Source organism: Hetaerina americana, unplaced genomic scaffold (genome assembly GCF_022747635.1).
Source record: "Hetaerina americana unplaced genomic scaffold, ioHetAmer1.1.p SCAF_6, whole genome shotgun sequence".
Taxonomy (NCBI): Eukaryota; Metazoa; Arthropoda; class Insecta; order Odonata; family Calopterygidae; genus Hetaerina; species Hetaerina americana.
In genome coordinates, this window is record NW_027287205.1 from 5,548,045 (window position 1) to 5,573,709 (window position 25,665).

At 40.6% G+C, this 25,665-nt stretch overlaps 1 protein-coding gene across 1 annotated transcript in view; it reads right to left on the reverse strand.

The window, feature by feature from the left end:
- Positions 1-4,333: 4,333 nt before the first annotated feature.
- LOC139695179 (gastrin/cholecystokinin type B receptor-like) overlaps positions 4,334-25,665 on the reverse strand; it is a 585,619-nt gene continuing 564,287 nt past the window's right edge. Inside the window, exons 5-8 of the mRNA XM_071593852.1 lie at positions 22,207-22,375; positions 12,788-12,954; positions 10,266-10,436; positions 4,334-4,766 (exon numbers count right to left, since the gene is read on the reverse strand). Coding sequence (XP_071449953.1) covers positions 4,730-4,766; positions 10,266-10,436; positions 12,788-12,954; positions 22,207-22,375 — 544 coding nt within the window. The 3' untranslated portion in view covers positions 4,334-4,729. The remainder of the gene's footprint in view (positions 4,767-10,265; positions 10,437-12,787; positions 12,955-22,206; positions 22,376-25,665) is intronic.

Below are 25,665 nucleotides of genomic sequence, written 5' to 3' on the forward strand. Positions count from 1 at the left end.
TTTAATCCAAGATTTTAAACCCTCTTGTATTTGTCTCCAAGAGACCCATTTTAAGGCTGAAGATAAGGGTATTCTGAAGGGATTCACTGTTTTTAGAACGGATGACCTAAGTGGCCAACGAGCCCAAGGGGGAGTAGCAGTTGCGGCCCGTGAGGCCCTTTACACCTCGCGAGTCCAACTGAACTCTCCATTCCAGGCCGTCGCTGTCACGGTGCACACCCCTGAGAGGATGACGTTATGCAACGTGTATCTGCCAGAGGGTGCACCGGTGACCCGCCTGAACCTTGAAGCCCTTGTCCACCAGCTTCCTCAGCCGTTCATTTTGATGGGAGATTTTAATGCCCATGATCCTCTCTGGGGAGGGCCAGAAACCCAAAGCAATAGGAGAGGTCGAATTTTATCCAACTTTATTGAGGATTTTAACCTGTTTTTATTAAATAGCGGCGAAAAAACCCGCTTTAACAGCTTTAATGGGGAATTCTCAGCAATAGATCTTTGTCTATGCTCGAGAAGTCTAGCCCCAAAGCTGAAAATGTCCACCCACAACGATCTCTGTGGGAGTGACCATTTTCCTCTTCTACTCGTTAAAGAAGACTCTTCGCCCACCATTTCAAAACCTCCGGAAAAGTGGCGTATTAACCGTGCGGACTGGCCACTTTTCAAGCGTACGTTTACATATAAACACGACGCAAGTTTCGACGCGTTGCACAACGTCGATAAACTAAGTTCAACGCTGTTGGCGGCAGCTACGAAAAGTATCCCTCGTACGTCCGGGAACATTAATCGAGCTCCTGTCCCTTGGTGGAACGGGGAATGCGACCGGGCGATTCGGGCGAGGAAAAAAGCACTGCATATTTTTAGAAAATATCCCACGGCAACTAATCTGGCATCGTACCGCCGCCTGAGAGCGCGAGCTCGAAGGGCCGTGAAGGAGGCCAAGAGGGCTTCCTGGATAGAATACGTCTCTACCATCAACCATCGCACGCCACTTGGTCAGGTATGGGACAAAGTGAAGAAAATCTCCGGGTCAAAGGGCTCATTTGTCATCTCGCCATTGCTTGTTGCTGGCCGGGTGGTTAATTCACCTGCCGAAATAAGCAACATATTTGCCAGTCAGTTCGCGGCCAATAGCAGTGACGAGGGCTATACCGCGGACTTTGTGTACAGGAAGAGGCGATGCGAGAGAGTCCCTCTCAAATTTGGTGCAGGTCCTACACGGGAATATTACAATGAGCCTTTCACGTCCTGGGAGCTTAAATCCGCCATCGAAGACTCCCATTACACCTCGCCAGGGGCGGACGAAATCCACAACGCATTTCTCCGGAACATTCCGGAAACTGCGATTGGGGAGGTCCTAAATACCCTCAACCAACTTTGGAACGAGGGCAGTTTTCCAAATGCCTGGCGAGAGTCCATCGTGATACCAATCCCAAAACAGGGCAAGGACCAAAATGACCCGAACAACTACCGTCCCATATCTCTCACCAGCTGCCTGTGCAAGGTGATGGAACGGATGGTAAACCGACGTCTCATGTGGTGCTTGGAGAGTCGACACCTGCTCTCCGACGCTCAGTGCGGCTTTCGGCGTGGCAGGTCCACGACAGACCATCTGGTGCGCACTGAGAACTTCATCCAGGAAGCCTTTCTCCACCGTCAACACGTCATAGCAGTCTTCTTCGACCTGGAGAAGGCCTATGATAGTGTGTGGCGATGGAGAATCCTCAACACGCTCCACAAGTGGGGATTTAGAGGCAACATGGCCCTATTTATCAGAAATTTTTTAACTAACCGCCTTTTTAAAGTAAGGACTGGGAAGCACTTATCCCGATCTTTTACACAGGAGAACGGGGTACCCCAGGGTTCAGTACTGAGCGTGACGTTATTTGCCATCGCCATCAACGACGTGGTGGAATGCATCAATGCCCCGGTGATGGCATCGCTCTATGTGGACGACCTAGCCATATTTTGCCGGTCGACACGACTGCCAAACGCTTCCAGGCAAGCCCAGGTGACTCTAAACAAACTGGGAGAGTGGTCGCGAAAGAACGGATTTCGTTTCTCCATGGAGAAAACGAAATGCGTGCACTTTCACCGTCTTCGCGGTTACCACGTTACCCCGACCCTAACCCTGTTGGGTAGGATTCTTCCATTTGTGGAGTCCGTCCGCTTTCTCGGCATGATCCTGGACCAAAAGCTGAACTGGCGGGAGCATATCCGCGTGTTACGCGAGAGGTGTCGCCAAACCCTCAACGTTTTAAAGTTTTTAACTCACTCCACTTGGGGAGCAGACCGCACCACCATGCTTTTATTGTACAGAGGCTTGGTGCGATCCAAATTGGACTATGGTTCCATAGTTTATTCCTCAGGACGAGAGTCTTACTTGAGACCACTCACATGTGTCCACAATGCTGGGATACGGTTGGCCACCGGGGCATTTAGAACAAGCCCAGTCCCAAGCCTACTTGCAGACGCAGGGGAGCCTCCGTTGGAAACCCGCAGGATGATTTTAATGGGCAACTATGCCTGTAAAATTTTATCAGAGACAATCCACCCTTGTTTTAACATAGTTTTTAACCAACGGTTTTTAGACTTATTTAACAGGCGGAGAAGGGCAACTAGACCCTTTGCCGTTCGTTTTAATGATTTTATTAATGAGGTAAATTTTACATTTCCTCAAATATGCCCCGTCTCCTATGCTAAGTATCCGCCTTGGTTAACACCAATGCCGGATATTAAACTCATTGCCAGTGCACGCCGCAAAGCCAAAACGACCGATTCCGAATACCAGCAGCTCTTCAGTGCCGTCCTCAGCTCACTTTCTGACTTTGTCCCAGTCTACACCGACGGGTCAAAGTCAGAATCTGCGTGTGCCTATGCAGTCGTGTCCCACTACCATGGAGTCGTGAGGAAAAAACTGCACACTTCTTGCAGCATTTTTACAGCCGAGCTGTCAGCCATAAGGACGGCCCTAGGAGAAATAAAAGAAAGCAATGGCTCTTTCCTCATCTGCACCGACTCGTTGAGCGCCCTAAAATCTTTATCGGTCTTTGCACCTGTGCACCCGATAGTCCAGGAGATCCATTATACCCTGTTGTCCCTTCAGAGAAAGGGGAACAGGGTCTCCTTTATATGGACTCCTGGTCACGTCGGCATAAGAGGCAACGAAAAAGCTGACCAGGCAGCGAAGGATGCCCTTCGACAACCCGAGACCGACTCCACCTTGGTCCCAATGGAGGACGTGAAGGCCGCCTTGCGGAACTCGGTCCTGCATCAGTGGAAGGAGACTTGGCAGTCTCTGCAAAATAATAAACTCAGGGCAATAAAACCGGTCGTTTCACCATGGTCCTCTTCCATCCGGAACATTCGGAGGGAAGAGGTCATGATTACGCGCCTGAGAATAGGACACTCTGCCCTCACTCATTCGTACCTCTTTGCGGAGGTAAAAGAACAGCCCCGCTGCAATGAGTGTTTCCAACCCCTTACGATAAAACATATCCTGACGGAATGTACAAGATACCAAAGGGCCAGAGACATGTTGAAGATAAGGGGAGACTTGAAAAATATTTTAGGGGATGACTCTGGGTCTATTAACCGAGTCCTAAGTTTTTTAAGGTCAACCGGTTTAATGGGGCAGCTTTAGCTTTGGAGCTCATAATTTTAATGCTTTTGATTTTAACAATTATTTATTTATTTATATTTAACCGTATTTATTTATTTATTATTCCTAAGTAAAAAGGAATTTTAGTTTTATATTTAATGAGTGGTGCAAAATGACCTTAGCTGTCGACGCACCCTAAAACCCAAAACTACTACTACTTGATTAGCATTTATTGTCTTTTTTATGTAAAAATAATGTGGAGAAAAGGAAATTTATTAATGACCATGATCATGCATTGTTAATTATTTTTATTCGATTGCCACAGAACATTATCGGATCAATGTCTAGACTGCTATTTTGCACGTGAAACTTGAGATTATCTTCCACCAAAAGGTTATTCTAGAAAGTGAAAGCAAAATATTAATTATATTCTCAAATCTGATCTCCTAGAGTTTGCCAAAACTGCATTTAATTGGGCTACAATGCAGTAGTTATATGCTGGGATAGTTATAATTGTGGTGGCAAAGGAAGTATATCAAAAGTAATTCCTTTCTCTGTCCATCTAGGATCCCCTTGATCCATGTTACTTGAAATGAAAAAGGATTCAGTGTGGTAGGTAAAAATTTCATCAACACTCCGTACAAAGTACGCCAAGTAAAACTCATAAACATTTAAATTTATATCTATTTAATAGCTATTATTTAAAGGGGAATGATTTTCAAAGAATGTGTCATGTTGTACTTCACAGTATCATTTATTATTTTTTCTAAAATGAATTACGTCATTGTTTTAAGTTAACTGCTGTAAAAATGATTATGTAATATATTATTTAGCATTTAGACAAATATTTGCACACCTCTATTGAGTGTGCATAAACTTAGTTTCCAAAATGCAATAATGTTATGATTTTATTTTTAATAAGAAAGTTAAAACACTTGAAGTAACAGGTGATATTCACTTATTAGCATGATGTTGCATACACTGATTGTTAGTAAAGTATTTAAAATTAATGATTGGGGTCACCAATTACATATTAATGTTGTGTGTACTGTGAAAACCACTTTAAGTATCACTTAACATTTACTTTCCTTTAGTTATTATTTCACAACTTTCCTCTGTCCAAAATGTTCATTAGTATGTAGTAGTCATGGACATGCTACGGCCACTGCTGCAAAAAGAAAACAAAAACACATGAAGCAAGTATTGAGTGCCATTTACATTTAAAAAAATGAACATGGAACAATAAGAATAATTATTCACAAAAAGTATGGAACAGAAATTCTTGGGTCTTCTCAAATGTATTATCAAAGTAAATGAATACTGAGAAATCAGTGATTATAACGGGAAGTGATATGCGAAAGAACTTGAAAACAAACGCATATTTTCTAGCAGCACACAAAAAGTAGATTACTTGGTACTTCTACAGCAAGAGTAATTAGAGAATTCTTTCAGTAAATTTTATTTATTATGAATCAGAGGGAAAGTGAATTTTTCAAGGCTCAGGTTAGGAGCAGACGCATGCCTTTTCAGTTGGATGGTAAATCATTTTTGAATGCATATTTAGTAGTTGACCATGTATGTATGAGGCTATGAGGTATTATTGGAATTATGTCCAAATAAATGTGAGGTCCTTTGCATTACAGTGTTCCTCTGTGTTGAGTGGACTATTTTCTTTTTAGAATGGCAGTTTCAGATACCATATGAATGGGAAATATCAAGTATAAAGATTAAAGTAATATTAAAGAGGTATGTATTTAGAAAATAGTTTAAAAAACTGTAAAAGAAGGTTTTATGTAGCTAACGATTAAACTGGTTGAAAGCATGAATAACAATGCAAGTAACTTTCTGAATACAAAAATGAAAGAAGAAACAGATGTGAATGCTAAGATTGAAATAAATAATTCATGCGATGAATCAAATGAGGATAGAAGTAAAAATATTATAATGGAGATCTATGGAAAGTCAATTTGAACTCTTGATAATGAGGAGTCTTAGATCTCTCTTAATACATCATTGGTATGGGCATCAAATAAAGTAGTTTATAATAAGAATAAAAATTAATCACCATATTAACTTTTGAGTATTCTATTATCTGCACAGTTTTTTTAAGTGCATTCAGCTGTATCCTGACTCAAATCATGCTTCAGTTTTTATTTATATAAGTTAAATGTTAACCCTCCTACGTGCATCAAGGGGCCAGGATACACCTGAATCAGTTCACTTACAATTGCTGTTATTCATGATGTAATTAATCATAAGGGAAATAATCAGTAATATGCTTACTGATGACAGGGTGGTATTTGAAAATTCTCTTCAAATGTGTCAGAATGATTTGATAAATACTATATATCAAGAAAATTCAAAGTTAATATGCACTATTTTAGGAGCACTTGTTGCTATGCTGGTGTCATATCATACAGAGCAACACTAATTTTGGTATGTTTAGCATAGCAGTTATTATGGCAGACTGGCTGAATCGCCTGTTGAAATTCATTATTGTAGTGAATAGGGTTAATGATCATAGTTAGAAGTTATTAATGTTTACAGAGCTATAAGTTTGCTTTAAAAAATTCTATGTTCATGCAGAAAAAAACCACAATAATCAACCAACAGGTTGGTTTGTTAATTGAGGGTAGAATCAACTTTGTGCACAACAACATGTGAAATTCACACATAGAGGGGCCAGTTCCCGTTTCCAGATAGATCAAGTATCTTAAAATTCACTTAGCATGGGTGAAGCTAAAAGTACTCTGGGATGTCTAGGTTCCTTCAGTTGATTCGTGATTGATTTCTAACGGTAGACTTCAAGTTTTATTTAAATTCATATTTGCGAAACCATTTTTTGATAAGCTCCCATTTTTCTTCTGCTCTACCCATCTCCACATCCTCACTTATTTAATTTGATGTCTGCCTTTTGGCTCTTCCTCCATTTTGCCCCAGTAAATGCTTGCTCCATTCGATTTCCTCCTCTGTTTTCCCTGATGTATCCACTTGAATCTGATGTTATCCTTTGTTAAAAATTATGATCTGAATCTGCATCTCCTCCAGGGAAACTGCACAAATATGACATTGTCCCTGTAGCTGCAAAAAATAATCTAACAGGTATCTCACTAAATCCTCTGGCATTTTACACGAATGTGTACATACATCTAGTGTTTATTTAAACTTTTTGTAATGATTTACCTTGCCTCCTGCATAACTCTATTGTTTCCTCCGGGTGGTTATGCCGTGGTCCTAAACTAATGTCCCTTATCTCACTCCCATCCCTACCTTCGCCCACCACTATGTTCTGATCACCCATCACTATCAAAAGTTTCCTCCCAGGGATGACTATAATTATATTCTGCAGTTGATTGTATACTCTGCCTATTTCTTCCTCCCTATGATTCATTGCCCAGATATAGTCTTGGATAAGGACTACATTCATTAGCTCAGCTTTTTAGAGTAGTAGAAACGTGGAACTCAAAACTTTTCCCAAGGGTCTTTCATTTTCAAAATTAGAACACTGGAAGTCATTCTACTAACCATTTAACTAATCCAATCCCTCTTTGTTAAAATACTTAATCACTGAAAACATGCAGGGACTTTTTTTAGGCTTTCTTTAGAGTGGCAGAGTAACATGGATTTTAGTTTCTGTATGTGGTGAATTGGGAGATACGAGGGTCATCCGGAAAGTAGTACCCGTTCGTGAAATAAAGACACAAAAGTAAATATTAACAAACATAAAAAATTTTATTTGAAAGAGGATACTTTAAACTACTTCTCAACATAATCTCCAAGCAAATTAAGGCATTTGTCATAACGTGTGACAAGTTTCTGTATTCCTGCTGCATAGTCCTTCGCCGCCAGCTCATTGAGATACGCGAGGGACCCATCTTGCACAAATTTTTGCATAATGCAGATGGTGTTTAACAATTTCATGAACAATTGTTCGAGAAACATTGGGAAAATGCTCACAGATGTCATCAATTGTGACGCGCCGATCGTTCCTCACGAATTCGTCAACTGAGCTCACCAGTTGGTCTGTAATGACAGACGGTCTCCCCGAACGCTCATCGTCGTGTGTGTTCCCCCTCCCCATGTTGAAGTTGCGACACCACCGCCGAACAGACGACTCGTCCATTACATTGTCTCCATACACCTCCTTTAATTGGCGATGAATATCACATGGGCGAACGTTTCTTGCATTGAGGAATTTAATCACTGCCCTCACTTCACAACTGGCGGCGTTCTCAATTTTTTTAAACATTGTAAACAATCACAGAAACAACACAGGCAATGCTAGCGTCACGCAACTTGGCTCAGAGAAGGCAGACAAGCCACTGAAGCTATCTGACCTCGTCCAGCGGCTACTCGCGTCGTCAGCACTTCATGCGGCACGAACGGGTACTACTTTCCGGATGACCCTCGTATATTATTATAGCAGAGGCCATGGCAATAAACAGATGAGTATTAATGAATCCATAGTAGAATGCTAGTTATAAAAGTTATTTTTTTGTGAAGTAGGTAATATAGACTCAGAGAGAGAGAGAGGAATTCATCAATTTTCATTCACCAGAAGCATAGTGAAATTTTAGCAGAAGTCTTTATTTTTTACAAAAAACTATACAACATTTCACATAATATGTAGGTATCATTCATACTTCAACTCTTGCTGTACATTCTATGAATATTATTCACAGTTACCCTTATCTGAGCAGTAAAATTAATTGGAGGGCTTAATCATGCAAAGGACTGTGCCATGGACAGCAATTTGCCCTGAAGTCTTTTAACTGTATGCATGCCTGATTCATGCATACATAATTTAAAATAAATGAAAATTCACTGCATTACCCTTTACAATGCAATGGAGAAGAGTGATAGTGATGCCGATGTACTGCAAAATCTAGTTTTGTTATTCACATGAACAGTAACATTGTGGAATATTTTTTATCATCATTCAGTTTACATAATTATTTCTTGTTTGCACATTTTAATGGAGTACAAATGATATTTGTAATTCCAAGAAATATTAAGCTTAGGAATGATAATTATACTCATAATCTACAGAAATGAGCAATGACTACAGCTAATGGCACAAATGTGCCACATCAGTCTCTTTACCCTGAATGATTTTCTTGTTGAGGATCATCTTGTCCTTATGAAAGCCTTTTCTTGTATCAATGGAATCAGGTTCACTGGATTATAGGAATCAGAATTCCTCTTATAGCATTCCTTCATTACTTCTTTTTTTTCTTTTAAGTCCACATTAATTTTTTTAACCTTCATACAAATTTTAGTCACCAGCTAAAATGCCACATAATAAACAAATGGAACTTATCCAAATATTTATGAAGTAGCTTATGCATGTATTTTGATTGTGATTGGGGAATGTAATTTATAAACTGAGGTATTTACTATGGTGTCACCAAGCTTTCACAAGGTTAAACATTTTTATTGAAGAATGTTTTGTTCAAATTTTGTCATGCATTCTGAGGTTAATTCATTCAGGACATACATTCATTCAATCATTTAGCCATTTTCTCTGGCCTCAGAATATTTTTAATGATTAGCTCCATGTTGCAATCATTTATCTTATCCAAATAATAACAAAACACACAAGCTATGCTTTATATGAATTTTAGCTGTTATGATAATTATTCATAGCACACATGAAATAAGTTATTAGGTGAAAAGACAAATTTGCTAGATATTTCTACTAAGATGAACATGAAACCAAGGGATCTTTGGATCCCTTTTGAGATATGAATAAGTTTTGGTTCACCGTGGAAATATGGTTTGGCATCTACCAACTAGAGCTCCCTGCTTTGTTTTCCTAATGATCCAAAAAATTTATGACAAAAATTAATGAAGTTTTCCTTTGTTAAATCGATTTATTTAGCCAGCCATGGTAAAAATGTGGCTTAATAGGTTCAATGCAATCTCTCAAACTGATTCTGTATGACCCATGAACTGATTTTTGCTTCGTATTGCTTTTTTTCTTGATACTCAACTAGCGTTAATTCATGGCTTTTCCTTGCCATAACTCTCATAAACACGTAGATTTTCTTGAGAGGTTTTGGGTTGAAATTCAATAAAAAATCAGGGTATATGTAGATGAATATTATGAAGATAACTTTTACATCATTTATATTTTTAAAGATCATGTAGTTGATGGTTCTAAGACTAATTTTTTATCTGCAAAAATAACCAATAAAGGATTTTTGTCTATTTCGTAATGAGACAACTTGTGTATGCCACATATACGGTGACAATGGAAATACCAATGCAACTTGATGGAAAGTAATAGCAGCAATAATGGCCTGAATCTTCATTACTGTCTGAAGTTCTCTGAATGAATTTGAGTTGAGTAACTCTTGAGGTAGAAAATTTGCAATCATTTTAAGGTCTTTGTCTGCTAATGTAGGTGAGCTTAAGTCATGAATAATCAAGCCTCATTCAAAAGTGGAGAATGGCCAGTCCCAGGTTAAGTTATGAAATGATCCTTAAAGTTTCAAACAAGTCCTTGAGATGTGTCATTGAAGGGATCCATTCCCATTCACTTAATAGCTTGTTGGTTATTTACTGGTTGTTAGTGATTTAGTCAAACATTTCATGCAATTCATGGTTGCGAACATGATGTGAGTTAGAGTATAATCTTGGATTTATTGGAAAAATTTCAATGGACCTTGTTTCTGTGTACCGGACTGATGTGGTCCGAGACTGTGAGTTGGTTGATGGATTCCTTTTCGGTTTGCTTGAAGTTCCCATGCCCTGGTGGCAGCACTTGCACAGCACCTTGTAGAAGCTGACGCGGAAGCTCTTTGACATGAAGCCATAGACAATTGGGTTGATGCAACTGAGAGAGGAGGAAAATATATTGATTAGCACATTGGTGTTGATTAGATTTGATCAATATTTAAAATCAAAATGGACGTGGTAGAAATTTGAGTAGGATAAGAAATGCATAATCAAAAGGGAACTGAACTGTTGACAGGGACTTTGTGCAAAGAGAATTTGAAAAGGTCAGTGAAAACTTTAATATACAAAGAATATAGAAGTGTTTGATTCTGACGATTGGTCTTTGGGAAAGAGAAAATTTGTAGAATTCAAGTTTAAGGCAGCATAAATGAGGATAAAAAAGGAAGAAATGGGAATGAAATGAACCTTGCCCGTTGAGTTAAGAATAAGATAAATAAAACTGTTAAACTATATGTTAAGTGGAAGGGAGGAAGTTGTGCAAGAAAATTAAATGAAGGTAGAAGAAGTAAATAGAGGAGATCATGGGAGGAATATATCGGGAAGTTGAAAATGGTGTAATAAATATAAAGTTGGTGAAGGACCTCTGTGAGGGAGCTCTAAGGCCTATTGGTCCATTGTACTAGCCTCCTTGAATTATTAAAACGTTCCATGTTACTTTTCTTCTCCTCCACAGTTTTTTCAGGAGGTTGCAATCTCTCACTTTTCACTGAATGAGTGATCAATGCCCCAACATCACCCGGTATTCCTCTCAATTACTCGTGCGTTTTCAGTGGGCATATTTTTAGCATGGCAATTTCCTTAGACAGGTTGGTTATTAAATTCAGAGTCAATTAGCTTCACCTGTAGAAACCTGTCACTATCTGAAGGACTTTGTCTTGTTTACACTCGATTTTTTTAATTGCATCACATGGGCCAAACAAACACTTTTCACATCGATAGAGTAATTGCGAGCTGTTAGCTATGGGATTCGCCACTGATGATATATGATTAGCTATGGTCCAATCGTTCACATCTAGCTCCTTCTTTTACAAGACTGTCTTCCATCTCATTTCCAATTATTCTCTTATGACCAGAACAGTCCTACTTTCCTTCATCTAGGTGCCTATATCATGAAGCCATTCTCTACTAGTAGATGTAAGTTACACCACATAGAGTTAAGGCATTTTAATGCTCTTTGAATGTGCATGCATGTGTGTATTTGTCTATTGTATTCAATGGCCTCTTTAATAACATGTCCACCTACTGTAATGGATAGAGCTAAGAGACTGATCAATTTTCACTTGTTTCCCTGAAGCGATAGAGAGGGTCTTGCAGGGTTTGGTTCAACGCACCCCTGCTCCAACCTTATCGTTAATCTTGGTTATCCTTCAACCTTATACCATATGTTGGCACCTGATATAACTGTGTTTTTCTCCCATTGTACCATCTCTCTCCCATTTGAAGAAAGAATCTCTTAGGTTGAACTTAACCAGCATTCCATCGCACGCTAGCTTAAGGATGGAATGTGTCTTCTGGATCTCAGTCAATAGCTTAAAATGTCCCGACATATTCTCTGTGTCATTCCATGTACCTGTAAACTTTAGGTTAAAAACTACTCCCCTGACCTATTTCTCTGCCTCCACATTTAGGGGAAGAAGCAGATCCAGCAGGGTATCCAGTACTAAGGTTGGGGTAGTTCTTACAGCCCCAGAGATACCTAAATGGGCCATCCTTTGTGCATGGATGAGCTTGCCTCTTGCACATTTATTTTTGCCATGCTCTACTCCAACATGCTATAGAGCAGTACAGTAAACAAGGACTTTCCACAACTGTACATCACCAATGCATGGCTTGCATGTGATAGAAGAGAGAATGTTGTTTAAATAGAAGAGAATGCCATTTTTCGGTTGCACCAAGGCTGAGTAACTTAACAAGGACTTTGTGGAAGGATAAAGTTGTGCAAGCTTTGACAAAGTGTTTTTGAAATTCACAATCATGCCTATTAACTGTGGGGACCCTCCAAACCCAAATCTAGGTAGCATACCACAAATAAGAATTATGCATAGGCAATAATTAATTTATTCATTTTTAAATGGACCAAACAAAACCTCCTCTATATAGAGCCTCCTTTCAAATCCAAATGAACCATGAATCAATGTATTTTTCATCCCCTGACTATACATCCGATGCTTGATTATCATTAGAAAGAATATAGACCGTGGAATACACCTGAAAAATATGAACAGCATTGAACTCAATATGCTGTTTGAAGTTGAATGACAAAATACCAGTGCCTAACTTCATTCATGTTGCATATCATTTTTAAAATTTGGTTTAGGATGTAAAGGCAAAATTTTATGTATGAAAAAGGACCATAGTTTTGTCTTCAAACATTTTCTCTCGATGGTTGTACCATCTTGTAAAGGCATGCAATCTATTAAGAGGGATGATATTTCATGAAAGAGGTACCTGTTGAAGTAGGACATGAGATGGAAGGCATTTCCCATGTGTCTCAGCGATGAGTTGGAGTCTCTCAGCACAGGTAGAACATCATAGGCTTTCAGAACATTGTCAATTAGAACAGGAGCCCAGCAAATGACGAACAGTACCACAACTGTCAAAAGCATCTTTATCACCTTGAAGAAAAGATAATCATTTGCATCAAACCAGAGATAAAACTTGGAAAATTAATGCTTTTGTTACATAGGACAGTATATGAATGTTCCTTATGAATGAATGTGCTCATGTTCTCATGCTTACCTACATCACTATGTATTCTTATAAGATAATCAGTAAATATTAAGAATATTTTACTTACGCAGATAATCATAAGAAAAATTCTGAATTGTATTCTTGAAATCTATAGCTTTAAATAGAATCATCTAGCCAATTGCAATTTCACATTAAGACTGGCTGTAGTGTCCAACTTGGAAAAAGAAATCACTGTATAAAATTATAATACAATATATAAAATTATCGCTCGTGGAATAATTAAATTCACCCAGTGATCCTTTGAATATGACTGTAAGTAATTAAGTTGCTCTGTCAAGAGATTCTTTTCTGGATATTCTAGGCATTATATTGGCCATGGAAAACTACTCTTTGGGTCTCTCTACATGCCACTAAAATTATCTCAGTTGCTCTCAAACAATCCCTAGAAAGGTGTAAAGCAGCATCATAATATACAATAGTTGTTCTCAGGGGAGGCAGATGACAGTGAATGACATAAATCTCAATGTAAATTACGTTTCCTTGATATCTCTAGTAGTTAGAGCATCCGCCCGGTAAGTGGAAAGATCCGGTGTTCAAGTCCTGGTCAAGGAAATATTTTTTCACTTGTGATTTGCTAGATTCTGCCTTCACCACCTCTTCTGTGCTCATCCTTTCTATTTGTTCCTATCCCTTTTCCTTATGTCTATGTCTATGTGAATGAATTTATGTTTGCCGAATGGATGCATATTGTGTTTGAATGTGTGTGTATGTGTGTGTGTGTGTGTGTGTGTGTATACACACACACACACACACACACACATATATATATATATATATATATATATATATATATATATATATATATATATATATATATATATATATATATATATATATTTATATATATATATTTTTATATATATATATATATATATATTTATATATATATATATTTATATATATATATTTATATATATATATATTTATATATATATATATATATATATATATATATATATATATATATATATATATATATATATATATATATATATTAGAGGACTTGAAGAAGGCCTCTGATAGGGCCGAAAGCTCGAACAATTTACCGTGTGAGTGTCCTTTTAAATGTTGCTATTCTATTCTATTTGTGTTATAATGTGTCAGCCCATCAAACGCTTTTTCGAAATTTACGAAACAGGCAAATACCTCCTGGTTGTGTTCTATATTCCTCTCGATTATTAATCTCATTACTGCAATGGCATCACGCATACCTCTCCCCTTCCTAAACCCAAACTGATCATCCCCTAAGTAATCATTTGCCCTACTCTCTATCCTTTTGTTTATGATCCCTAGAAAAACTTTAGCTGCGTAGGATATCAAACTTATCGTCCTGTAATTCTCACATGATGTAGCCTTTACCTTTTTCGGAATAGGAACTAAAACTGATCTCACAAAGTCTTCCGGCCAGATTCCCTCCTCATAAATACTACGGATCAGCCCATATAGCCTCTTCCTCCCACATTTTCCTAAGCATTTTAATAGTTCAGCGGGAATGTTATCCACTCCCATGGCCTTATTTAGTGTCATCTCCCTTAATGCCCTTTCTATCTCATCGTCGAGTATGCCTGGACCTAAGCTATCTTCCTCTACGTTATGTTCCTTTTCTATGTCTAACTTTGTTGGTCTAGGCTCTATGGGCTGATCCGTAGTATTTATGAGGAGGGAATCTTGCCGGACCCCCCTGCGGGTAGGGGGTTAGAGAATACTCCCGCAGTATCCCTGCTTGTCGTAAGAGGCGACTAAAAGGGCGGGGAGAAAACCCCGAAAACAAACCCCAAGCCAGCAAGGGATGCGTCCAAACAGTGGTGTGGATCCACTGTCTGTGAGCGGCCATACCATCTGGCCTGCGATCCGCCCAGGTGTTCACCGTGCCCGGAGACCCGCAAGGGAGAGAAGGGGATCCTGGAGGGTGATCTTTCTGGTTCCCAGCAGGGTTTCGGATGCCCTGCATGGACCGGAGAGCGATATCCCTCTTCGGCCCCGGATTTCGCGTAAACGGGAGGCCGGGAGCTAGCCACTCCCGGTCAATCGGCTTCCGTCGCGTTTTCGCTCCGGTGGCGAGTGCCAAGGTTGTGGGGGTCTGCGTAGGGAGGTCGGAGATGTAAGGGTTTTGGTGGGCCCTTGCACCGAAGATCCACCCCGAAACAGACAACCACTCCAGAAGCGCTATATCCCTCGAGTTAGCCCTGGCGACCGCTCCGGTTTGGCGGAGTGGCGTCCCAAATGTGTGGCTCCGTGGCGGGTGGGGAGGCCGAGGGACGAATCATTTCTTATTATGGAGGAAAAACCCTTTCCACCACTAAAAAGATCCCGTCCGGACACCGGCGGGGGAGAAAAGTGTATCGGCGCATGTAAGCGCTATTTAATTATGTCTTGTGCAAAGGAAGGTGAGACCTTGAAAAAGGTTTCTCCTTTCTTAATTCGCAGAGTGTTGTCACAGATTGTGCCTGGGGACCCAAAGAGCGTGAAGAAGCTCAGGGATGGTACACTACTTATAGAGACCCTGAACGACACACAGAGCGAAAAACTGCTTGCTATGGGAATGCTCCATGACATTCCGATTAAGGTGGAGGTGCACCGCACTCTTAACACCTGTCGGGGAGTCATCAGTCACTACGACCTCCTATACGTGGACATCGAAGAAATCAAGAGAGAAATGTTCTCACAGGGAGTGACTGATTGTCGTCGACTCACCACGAGGCGCAACGGAGAAAACGTGAACAGCACCTCCGTGATCTTGACGTTTGCGCGTGATAGACTACCCGACAAGGTATTTGTGGGCTATGAATCGGTACCAGTGAGGCCAGTCATCCCGAATCCCGTGCGTTGTTTCAAATGCCAACGGTTCGGCCATGTCGCGTCGCGCTGCGAGGGCAAGGCCAACTGCCCGCGCTGTGGCAAAGACGCGCACGAGGATAGGGAGTGCTCTTCGGAACTTCTTTGCGTCAATTGCGAGGGTACACACCCAGTGTACTCTCGTGATTGCCCGAAGATGAAAGAAGAGAGGAAAGTCATGGAGATAAAAACACTAGAGAAAATCCCATATGCGGAAGCGAGGAGGAAATACAGGGCGCTAATTGCCCCAACTTTCTCCCGGTCCTTTGCTTCCGTTGCAACCACGCCATGTGTAAAGTGTACCATCGCCACGCAGACAGAGATCCCGAAAGAATCCCCAATGGACACGCAAGTGCCTAAACCCAAAAGGGTAAAGGACACAAAGAATAAGGTGGACAAGGAGCCACCTACTCCTGTGGGCCCTTCAAAGAAGAGCCCACAAAAAACCACCAAGGGGAACACGCCAAAAGGGCGTGAGAATACACCTTCCCCGCCGCCTCCAGTGAAGCCAAAGAAGCCGGAGGTAATTGAAGAGGACCAGAGTATCTCTGATACTGAGGTCTTCGCAAACGAGTGGAAGAGGAAACATCGCTTCAAGCGATAACCTCAATAGAGTTGGTCATCTCCCTTTTTAGTCAACTTATTTATTTATATATTTATTTATTTATTTATTTATTTTAATTTAACACTTTAAATGTGTTCCATTCTGCAGTGGAACTGCAATAGCTTTTATCGGCACAAGGAGGAGCTGGCCATTTTAATCCAAGATTTTAAAACCTCTTGTATTTGTCTCCAAGAGACCCATTTTAAGGCTGAAGATAAGGGTATTCTGAAGGGGTTCACTGTTTTTAGAATGGATGACCTAAGTGGCCAACGAGCCCAAGGGGGAGTAGCAGTTGCGGCCCGTGAGGCCCTTTACACCTCGCGAGTCCAACTGAACTCTCCATTCCAGGCCGTCGCTGTCACGGTGCACACCCCTGAGAGGATGACGTTATGCAACGTGTATCTGCCAGAGGGTGCACCGGTGACCCGCCTGAACCTTGAAGCCCTTGTCCACCAGCTTCCTCAGCCGTTCATTTTGATGGGAGATTTTAATGCCCATGACCCTCTCTGGGGAGGGCCAGAAACCCAAAGCAATAGGAGAGGTCGAATTTTATCCAACTTTATTGAGGATTTTAACCTGTTTTTATTAAATAGCGGCGAAAAAACCCGGTTTAACAGCTTCAATGGGGAATTCTCAGCAATAGATCTTTGTCTATGCTCGAGAAGTCTAGCCCCAAAGCTGAAAATGTCCACCCACAACGATCTCTGTGGGAGTGACCATTTTCCTCTTCTACTCGTTAAAGAAGACTCTTCGCCCACCATTTCAAAACCTCCGGAAAAGTGGCGTATTAACCGTGCGGACTGGCCACTTTTTAAGCGTACGTTTACATATAAACACGACGCAAGTTTCGACGCGTTGCACAACGTCGATAAACTAAGTTCAACGCTGTTGGCGGCAGCTACCAAAAGTATCCCTCGTACGTCCGGGAATATAAATCGAGCTCCTGTCCCTTGGTGGAACGGGGAATGCGACCGGGCGATTCGGGCGAGGAAAAAAGCATTGAATATTTTTAGAAAATATCCCACGGCAACTAATCTGGCATCGTACCGCCGCCTGAGAGCGCGAGCTCGAAGGGCCGTGAAGGAGGCCAAGAGGGCTTCCTGGATAGAATACGTCTCTACCATCAACCATCGCACGCCACTTGGGCAGGTATGGGACAAAGTCAAGAAAATCTCCGGGTCCAAGGGCTCATTTGTCATCTCGCCATTGCTTGTTTCTGGCCGGGTGGTTAATTCACCTGCCGAAATAAGCAACATATTTGCCAGTCAGTTCGCGGCCAATAGCAGTGACGAGGGCTATACCGCGGACTTTGTGAACAGGAAGAGGCGATGCGAGAGAGTCCATCTCAAATTTGGTGCAGGTCCTACACGGGAATATTACAATGAGCCTTTCACGCCCTGGGAGCTTAAATCCGCCATCGAAGACTCCCATTACACCTCGCCAGGGGCGGACGAAATCCACAACGCATTTCTCCGGAACATTCCGGAAACCGCGATTGGGGAGGTCCTAAATACCCTCAACCAACTCTGGAACGAGGGCAGTTTTCCAAATGCCTGGCGAGAGTCCATCGTGATACCAATCCCAAAACAGGGCAAGGACAAAAATGACCCGAACAACTACCGTCCCATATCTCTCACCAGCTGCCTGTGCAAGGTGATGGAACGGATGGTAAACCGACGTCTCATGTGGTGCTTGGAGAGTCGACACCTGCTCTCCGACGCTCAGTGCGGCTTTCGGCGTGGCAGGTCCACGACAGACCATCTGGTTCGCACTGAGAACTTCATCCAGGAAGCCTTTCTCCAACGTCAACACGTCATAGCAGTCTTCTTCGACCTGGAGAAGGCCTATGATAGTGTGTGGCGATGGAGAATCCTCAACACGCTCCACAAGTGGGGATTTAGAGGCAACATGGCCCTATTTATCAGAAATTTTTTAACCAACCGCCTTTTTAAAGTAAGGACTGGGAAGCACTTTTCCCGATCTCTTACACAGGAGAACGGGGTACCCCAGGGTTCAGTACTGAGCGTGACGTTATTTGCCATCGCCATCAACGACGTGGTGGAATGCATCAATGCCCCGGTGATGGCATCGCTCTATGTGGACGACCTAGCCATATTTTGCCGGTCGACACGACTGCCAAGCGCTTCCAGGCAAGCCCAGGTGACTCTAAACAAACTTGGAGAGTGGTCGCGAAAGAACGGATTTCGGTTCTCCGTGGAGAAAACGAAATGCGTGCACTTTCACCGTGTTCGCGGTTACCACGTGACCCCGACCCTAACCCTGTTTGGTAGGATCCTTCCATTTGTGGAGTCCGTCCGCTTTCTCGGCATGATCCTGGACCAAAAGCTGAACTGGCGGGAGCATATCCGCGTGTTACGCGAGAGGTGTCGCCAAACCCTCAACGTTTTAAAGTTCTTAACTCACTCCACTTGGGGAGCAGACCGCACCACCATGGTTTTATTGTACAGAGGCTTGGTGCGATCCAAACTGGACTATGGTTCCATAATGTATTCCTCAGGACGAGAGTCTTACTTGAGACCACTTAAATGTGTCCACAATGCTGGGATACGGTTGGCCACCGGGGCATTTAGAACAAGCCCAGTCCCAAGCTTACTTGCAGACGCAGGGGAACCTCCGTTGGAAACCCGCAGGATGATTTTAATGGGCAATTATGCCTGTAAAATTTTATCAGAGACAACCCACCCTTGTTTTAACATAGTTTTTAACCAACGGATTTTAGAATTATTTAACAGGCGGAGAAGGGCAACTAGGCCCTTTGCCGTTCGTTTTAATGATTTTATCAATGAGGTAAATTTTACATTTCCTCAAATATGCCCCGTCTCCTATGCTAAGTATCCGCCTTGGTTAACGCCAATGCCGGATATTAAACTAATTGCCAGTGCACGCCGCAAAGCCAAGACGACCGATTCCGAATACCAGCAGCTCTTCAGTGCCGTCCTCGGCTCACTTTCTGACTTCGTCCCCGTCTACACCGACGGGTCAAAGTCAGAGTTGTCAAGTGCCTATGCGGTCGTGTCCCACTACCATGGAGTCGTGGGGGAAAAACTGCACACTTCATGCAGCATTTTCACAGCCGAGCTGTCAGCCATAAGGACGGCCCTAGGAGAAATAAAAGAAAGCAATGGCTCTTTCCTCATCTGCACCGACTCGTTGAGCGCCCTAAAATCTTTATCGGTCTTTGCACGTGTGCACCCGATAGTCCAGGAGATCCATTATACCCTGTTGTCCCTTCAGAGAAAGGGTAACAGGGTCTCCTTTATATGGACTCCTGGTCACGTCGGCATAAGAGGTAACGAAAAAGCTGACCAGGCAGCGAAGGATGCCCTTCGAAAACCCGAGACCGACTCCACCTTGGTTCAAATGGAGGACGTAAAGGCCGCCTTGCGGAACTCGGTCTTGCAACAGTGGAAGGAGGCTTGGCAGTCTCTGCAAAATAATAAACTCAGGGCAATAAAACCGGTCGTTTCACCATGGTCGTCTTCCATCCGGAAAATTCGGAGGGAAGAGGTCATGATTACGCGCCTGAGAATAGGGCACTCTGCCCTCACTCATTCGTACCTCTTTGCGGAGGTAAAAGAACAGCCCCGCTGCAATGAGTGCCTCCAACCCCTGACAATAAAACATATCCTGACAGAATGTAGAAGATACCAAGGGACCAGAGACATGTTGAAGATAAGGGGAGACTTAAAAAATATTTTAGGGGATGACTCTGAGTCCATAAATCGAGTCTTAAATTTTTTAAGGGCAACTGTTTTAATGAGGCAGATATAGTTTTGGATCTCATAATTTTAATGGCCTTTGATTTTAACAATTATTTATTTATTTATTTATATTTAATCGTATTTATTTATTCCTAAGTAAAAAGGAATTTGAGTTTTATATTTAATGAGTGGTGCAAAATGACCTTAGCTGTCGACGCACCCTAAAACTCTCAATACTACTACTACTACTAATCTTGCCGGAAGACTCTGTGAGATCAGTTTTAGTTCCTATTCCGAAAAAGATAAAGGCCACGTCATGTGAGGACTATAGGACAATTAGTTTGATATCCCACGCAGCTAAAGTTGTTCTCAGGATCATCAACCAAAGGATAGAGAGTAGGGCAAATGATTACTTAGGGGATGATCAGTTTGGGTTTAGGAAGGGGAGAGATACGCGTGATGCCATTGCAGTAATGAGATTAATAATCGAGAGGAATATAGAACACAACCAGGAGGTATTTGCCTGTTTCGTAGATTTCGAAAAAGCGTTTGATAGAGTGAATTGGGAAAAACTAATGAGTACATTGCAGAAGATAGGAATAGATTGGAGGGAAAGGAGGCTAATCCGCAACATGTACATGCCTCAGACTGCTCAGGTGCGGGTGGGAAACGAGGAGTCAGGATGGGCAGTGTTAGGAAGGGGTGTAAGGCAGGGTTGCCCATTATCATCGTTGCTGTTCAACCTGTATGTAGAGGAAATGATCAAAGAGGCATGGGAAGAACTGGAGGTAGGAATGAAAGTGGGCGGGGAATTCGTAAAATCAGTTAGGTTTGCTGATGACCAAGCTTTAGTTTGTCAGTCAGCCAAGGGGCTGCAAGCATTGCTGAGTGAATTGGAAATTCAGTGCGACAGGTATGGGATGAGAATCAATATTAATAAAACAAAGGTTATGCGATTTTCTAGAAAGAAAAAGGCCAAGCTTAACATTAAAATAGGAGGGCAAAAACTGGAGCAGATAGAACAGTTTACGTATCTCGGTAGTGTTTTGGACCAACAAGGTCAAAGTAGTGAGGACGTAAGGAGAAGAATTTCGCTAGGCAAAGAGGCTTTCACAAGGAGGAGGGAGTTGATGACAGGGACTTTGAGTAAGGATGTTAAGAAAAGACTCGTAAAAACATTGATATGGAGCGTAGCTATGTACGGTGCGGAAACGTGGTCATTGAAGCAGGAGGATAGACGTAGATTGGAGGCTTTTGAAATGTGGGTATGGAGAAGAATGGAGAAGGTGAAATGGGCAGAGAAGAAAACAAATGAGGAAGTACTTGGTATGGTGGGCGAAGAGAGGGGTTTGTTGGGAGCAATCCTATGGAGGCAGGAAAAGTGGATGAAGGGGGTGTTGACCAGTAGGGGGATGTTGAAGACTGTGATTGAGGGTAGAATGTTGGGCAAAAGAGGAAAGGGAAGGAATAGGATAGGGATGTTGGACGGGATGAAGGGAGGGAGAAAGTACTCAGAGATGAAGAGGGACCTGATATAGAGTAGGATGATGGATTTTGTGTTTTGTTAGGAGTAATAAAATATTTGTTTGGTAGTTGTGTCCATCCAAAAACCTACCTTAACTGGTAGATTACCTAAAAATATATATATATTTATATTTATTTATTTATTTATTTATTTATATATTTATTTATATATTTATTTATATATATGCTATTTTTCAAAGAATTTATGTGATAAATGTCTAGTCTTTCTGAAATGATCTTTTGTCATGTTTGGCCTGTGAGGCTCCATTCATCCAGATAAATATTAAATGATCATGGTGCTAGCCAGGAGATAAAAAATTATAATTGAGAGTGGAAGCATACATGACATGAGATTTATGTGCATTTGTGATTGATCATAACTTGATGCTGTTCGTAGAAAATATTCTGACAATGTGATCAATATACCGTACCTTTCTGACAGTGCCACTCTCCATCTCGGATGTCTCAGTGTTCATCCGCCGTGGGGCACGGAATCTCCGACTGGACTTCTTGCCTCCTGACAAGCGAATGCTCTCCGTCACCCGTGAGGTCTCAGATGACCCTCCATTGCCTAAGGGGTCATCCAGCGGAGGGTTTATCCTGACAAACAGAGAGACAAAAGGTTAAATATTTATCTAAAAAAATATTGCAAACTTCAATAGATGTTTAATAGCCTCTGTCAATCTATAATTTCCTTATATTACCTTCTTCTATCTTACCTAAATGCTTTTCTGCCTTATTTTACTTCCTTATTTATGGGAATTGTGATAAAATACTCTAAAAGTGAAACTTGTTTTAGAGAAAATATATGAAATCATGATTTGTATTCCTTAATCAAATCAAAATTGCTGTTATATCATTTAATTAGAAACCCTCTCTGTATATGAGTGTAGATGCACATTAAAGATGATCTTAGAAAATTTTTTCAGATTGTGATCATGTTGAGTTGAGAATAGTTTTTAAAATGACTTGACAACATGTAAGAATTTTGCATATTTCTGCGTCATACATCTTCAGACTCCATCCAAACAATTTAAATGTCAAATTTGAAAGTTGAAATGAAGAATTTCGGTTATTTTTTAGGGTTGAAAAAATATAGGGGGGTGTCAAACCTCATTTTTCATGGCATATGCCCATTTGCCATAAAAATTTAAGGTAAAAAATGCCATGAGAGTGGTTGCATAATGGTGGAAAGCCAAAAAACCCAAGCACAAAAATGAATGCAAATCAGGATAGGCAACCCAGTGAGCACTTCACTGCCCCCACAGAATTTTTGTCTTGCTGTCCTTTCTGATTTCCACAACCAAGAGCTCACCATGGGTTGGTGGCAACACATTAAGATCATTCTATGCCCCGCTCCACCTCTTGGCCAGATTGGGTTTAGCACATAGGCACTCTCCACAATTCAGGTCTTAGTATTCATGTTTCCCTGTCTTGAATGCGGTTTGTATGGCAATTGTTATAATTAAAAAATGGAATTTTGGCAGTATTTTTATAAATGCTTTGATGGAGCCTCTGGATTTGTGTTAAATAGAATTATCATCTATTTTACGGTGGGTATTTCCAGTAATTTTGTGGTTTCTTGATTTCAATTGCTGCTATCGCCTATTTTAGTATGTAGATGTTTATTGATGATTTTCAAGTCAAATCTCTCACCTTTAAAATTATCTGTTTTTATGGGTCTGCTACATGTCTCTATGTCTCTGGCTAGACAGATATTGATTGCCATTTATTTAGTGGCAGAAAATGAAGTGGGCATGGTGAATGACTAAAAATCTTAATTAATTTTTGTTCCAGGCAATGCATCAATTCGTTAGGAATATTAAAAGCTAACCTTAAAGACATCTTTGGGTTATGACATGCTTGTGAGGTGATTAGCTAAGAGTTATTAATTTGATTTGGATACTCAGTATTACCGTAATTTCCCATCGATAATGCACACCTTATCTACACAAAAATGCTCAGATGATCAAAAAAATGATGATGCAATGAAATTTGAAAAAATCCAAACACTGACATACTTATGCAAAATAATTTATAGAAGAGTTTTGCAAAAATAAATTCGTCTGGAAGCATGCCTTTCTAATTGCATTCTATTTTATACAGATCTGCTATTGTTACAGTTATTTCAATTCATAAATCCACGAGAAAAAGAGGAAACTTCTTCTTTATCCTAATGTATAGTACTTCACATACGCGTAGAGTATATCAGATTATATACACGTAGGTATAAATATATGATAGGATTGGTTGATCACTCAAATCCAAGAAATTCGTCACCTGAATCACAATTAAATGAATTAAGTGCATTTATTATCTCTTCAGGCACATCTCTGAGTTTACTCTCTGAAGTTAACTCTTCCTCATCTTCTAGCACTGGCATTGAAATATTGTCTAAAGCTTTTTCAAATCCATTTTTTACAAAAGTCACTCTGACACCCTGCCAACTTTCCTGGATCCACTGGCTTACTTCTTCATACGACACTCTTTCAATCCTTCCCCATTCTGAGTAGTCTTTCATACAACAGATCATCCACTTTTCCCGACTAGAACGTAACTTTCATTTAAAAGATTTATTAACTGATAAATCCTGGCAGCCTTGCGTTTTCATTTTTCTTTCGCATAATTAATGACTTCTAGCTTACGCATCCCTGTCTACAATTTTCTTCTCCATGGATAATTTTCTTGAGAAAATTCTAAATTACAAAAGCATAACTCAATTCAGGTTTGAAACAATCACCACTTTCATAGAACTTGGAGGGTGTATAGAACAGCTCAGCGCCAGTACTAGGAAAGTGAAGTAAAGCAAACAAAATAAGAAAATTCCATTGCATTATTTTTTTTTATTTTTTAATATTTGATTTCCTGAAAGGTAATTTGTAGAGCAAATAAAAGGCCAAGCAAACCTATGTCTCGTTTTGACTTACAAATCATAGCAAAAAAGCAATAACGTGGCATATTTTGTTGGCTTGTAAATATTTTTCATTTTTTGATCCTTAAGTCATTTGGAATTAATTTCAATCACCTGACTCTATTCTTCTGTATACTTACGGTAGATATAGCCACAGGCAATTATGATTCCATATATATTCCATATATTCATCGGTTGTTGCCATCTATTAGTTTATGGATATAGACATTATATATATATATATATATATATATATATATATATATATATATATATATATATATATATATATATATATATATATATATATATATATATATATACACATATACATATACAGGTATGTACGAGGGTCTCGTATATTCATATTCTATTTTTGCAAGCAATAGCATCCTTGATTTTTGGATGGCCCAGTAATTCTACCATCTCTTGAGGTCATACATATACTATACATGTGGCACAGAATGGAAAGCTTGTGAATCCTGTATAAAATATGGCTGAAATGGAGAATAGGAGGATAGGGCTTTTAATACACTACTGCTCTTATTCCGTACTACAATTCCTGCACTTCGACTCAATGCCCAATGGAACCCTGAGGGAGGGAGGAGTCAGGATAGGGAATGCAAACTAGGGCTTGGGGTGATAATTCAGGGGGAGTTAGGGGAGGAGAGTCAAGCAACTAAGGCAGGGGATACATGGTAACAGAACGCATTGCATCAAATTCAACCTATACTCCGCTGGCGAACCAGATACCCCAACGTTGCAAAGAAATAGCAATCCTTGAACCTGAATAACTAGGACAGAGACAGTAAAATTTCCATTCCTAGTCCTCATCATTAAATACAATGGAAAACATTCTTGTGTGGGTTCAGAAATCCACTGAGGACAGTTTGAAAGTAGAATAATTTGTCATTGATACTGACCTGCATGACTGACCTGATCTGATTGACCTGCATGATTTTATTGAAAAATAATTAAC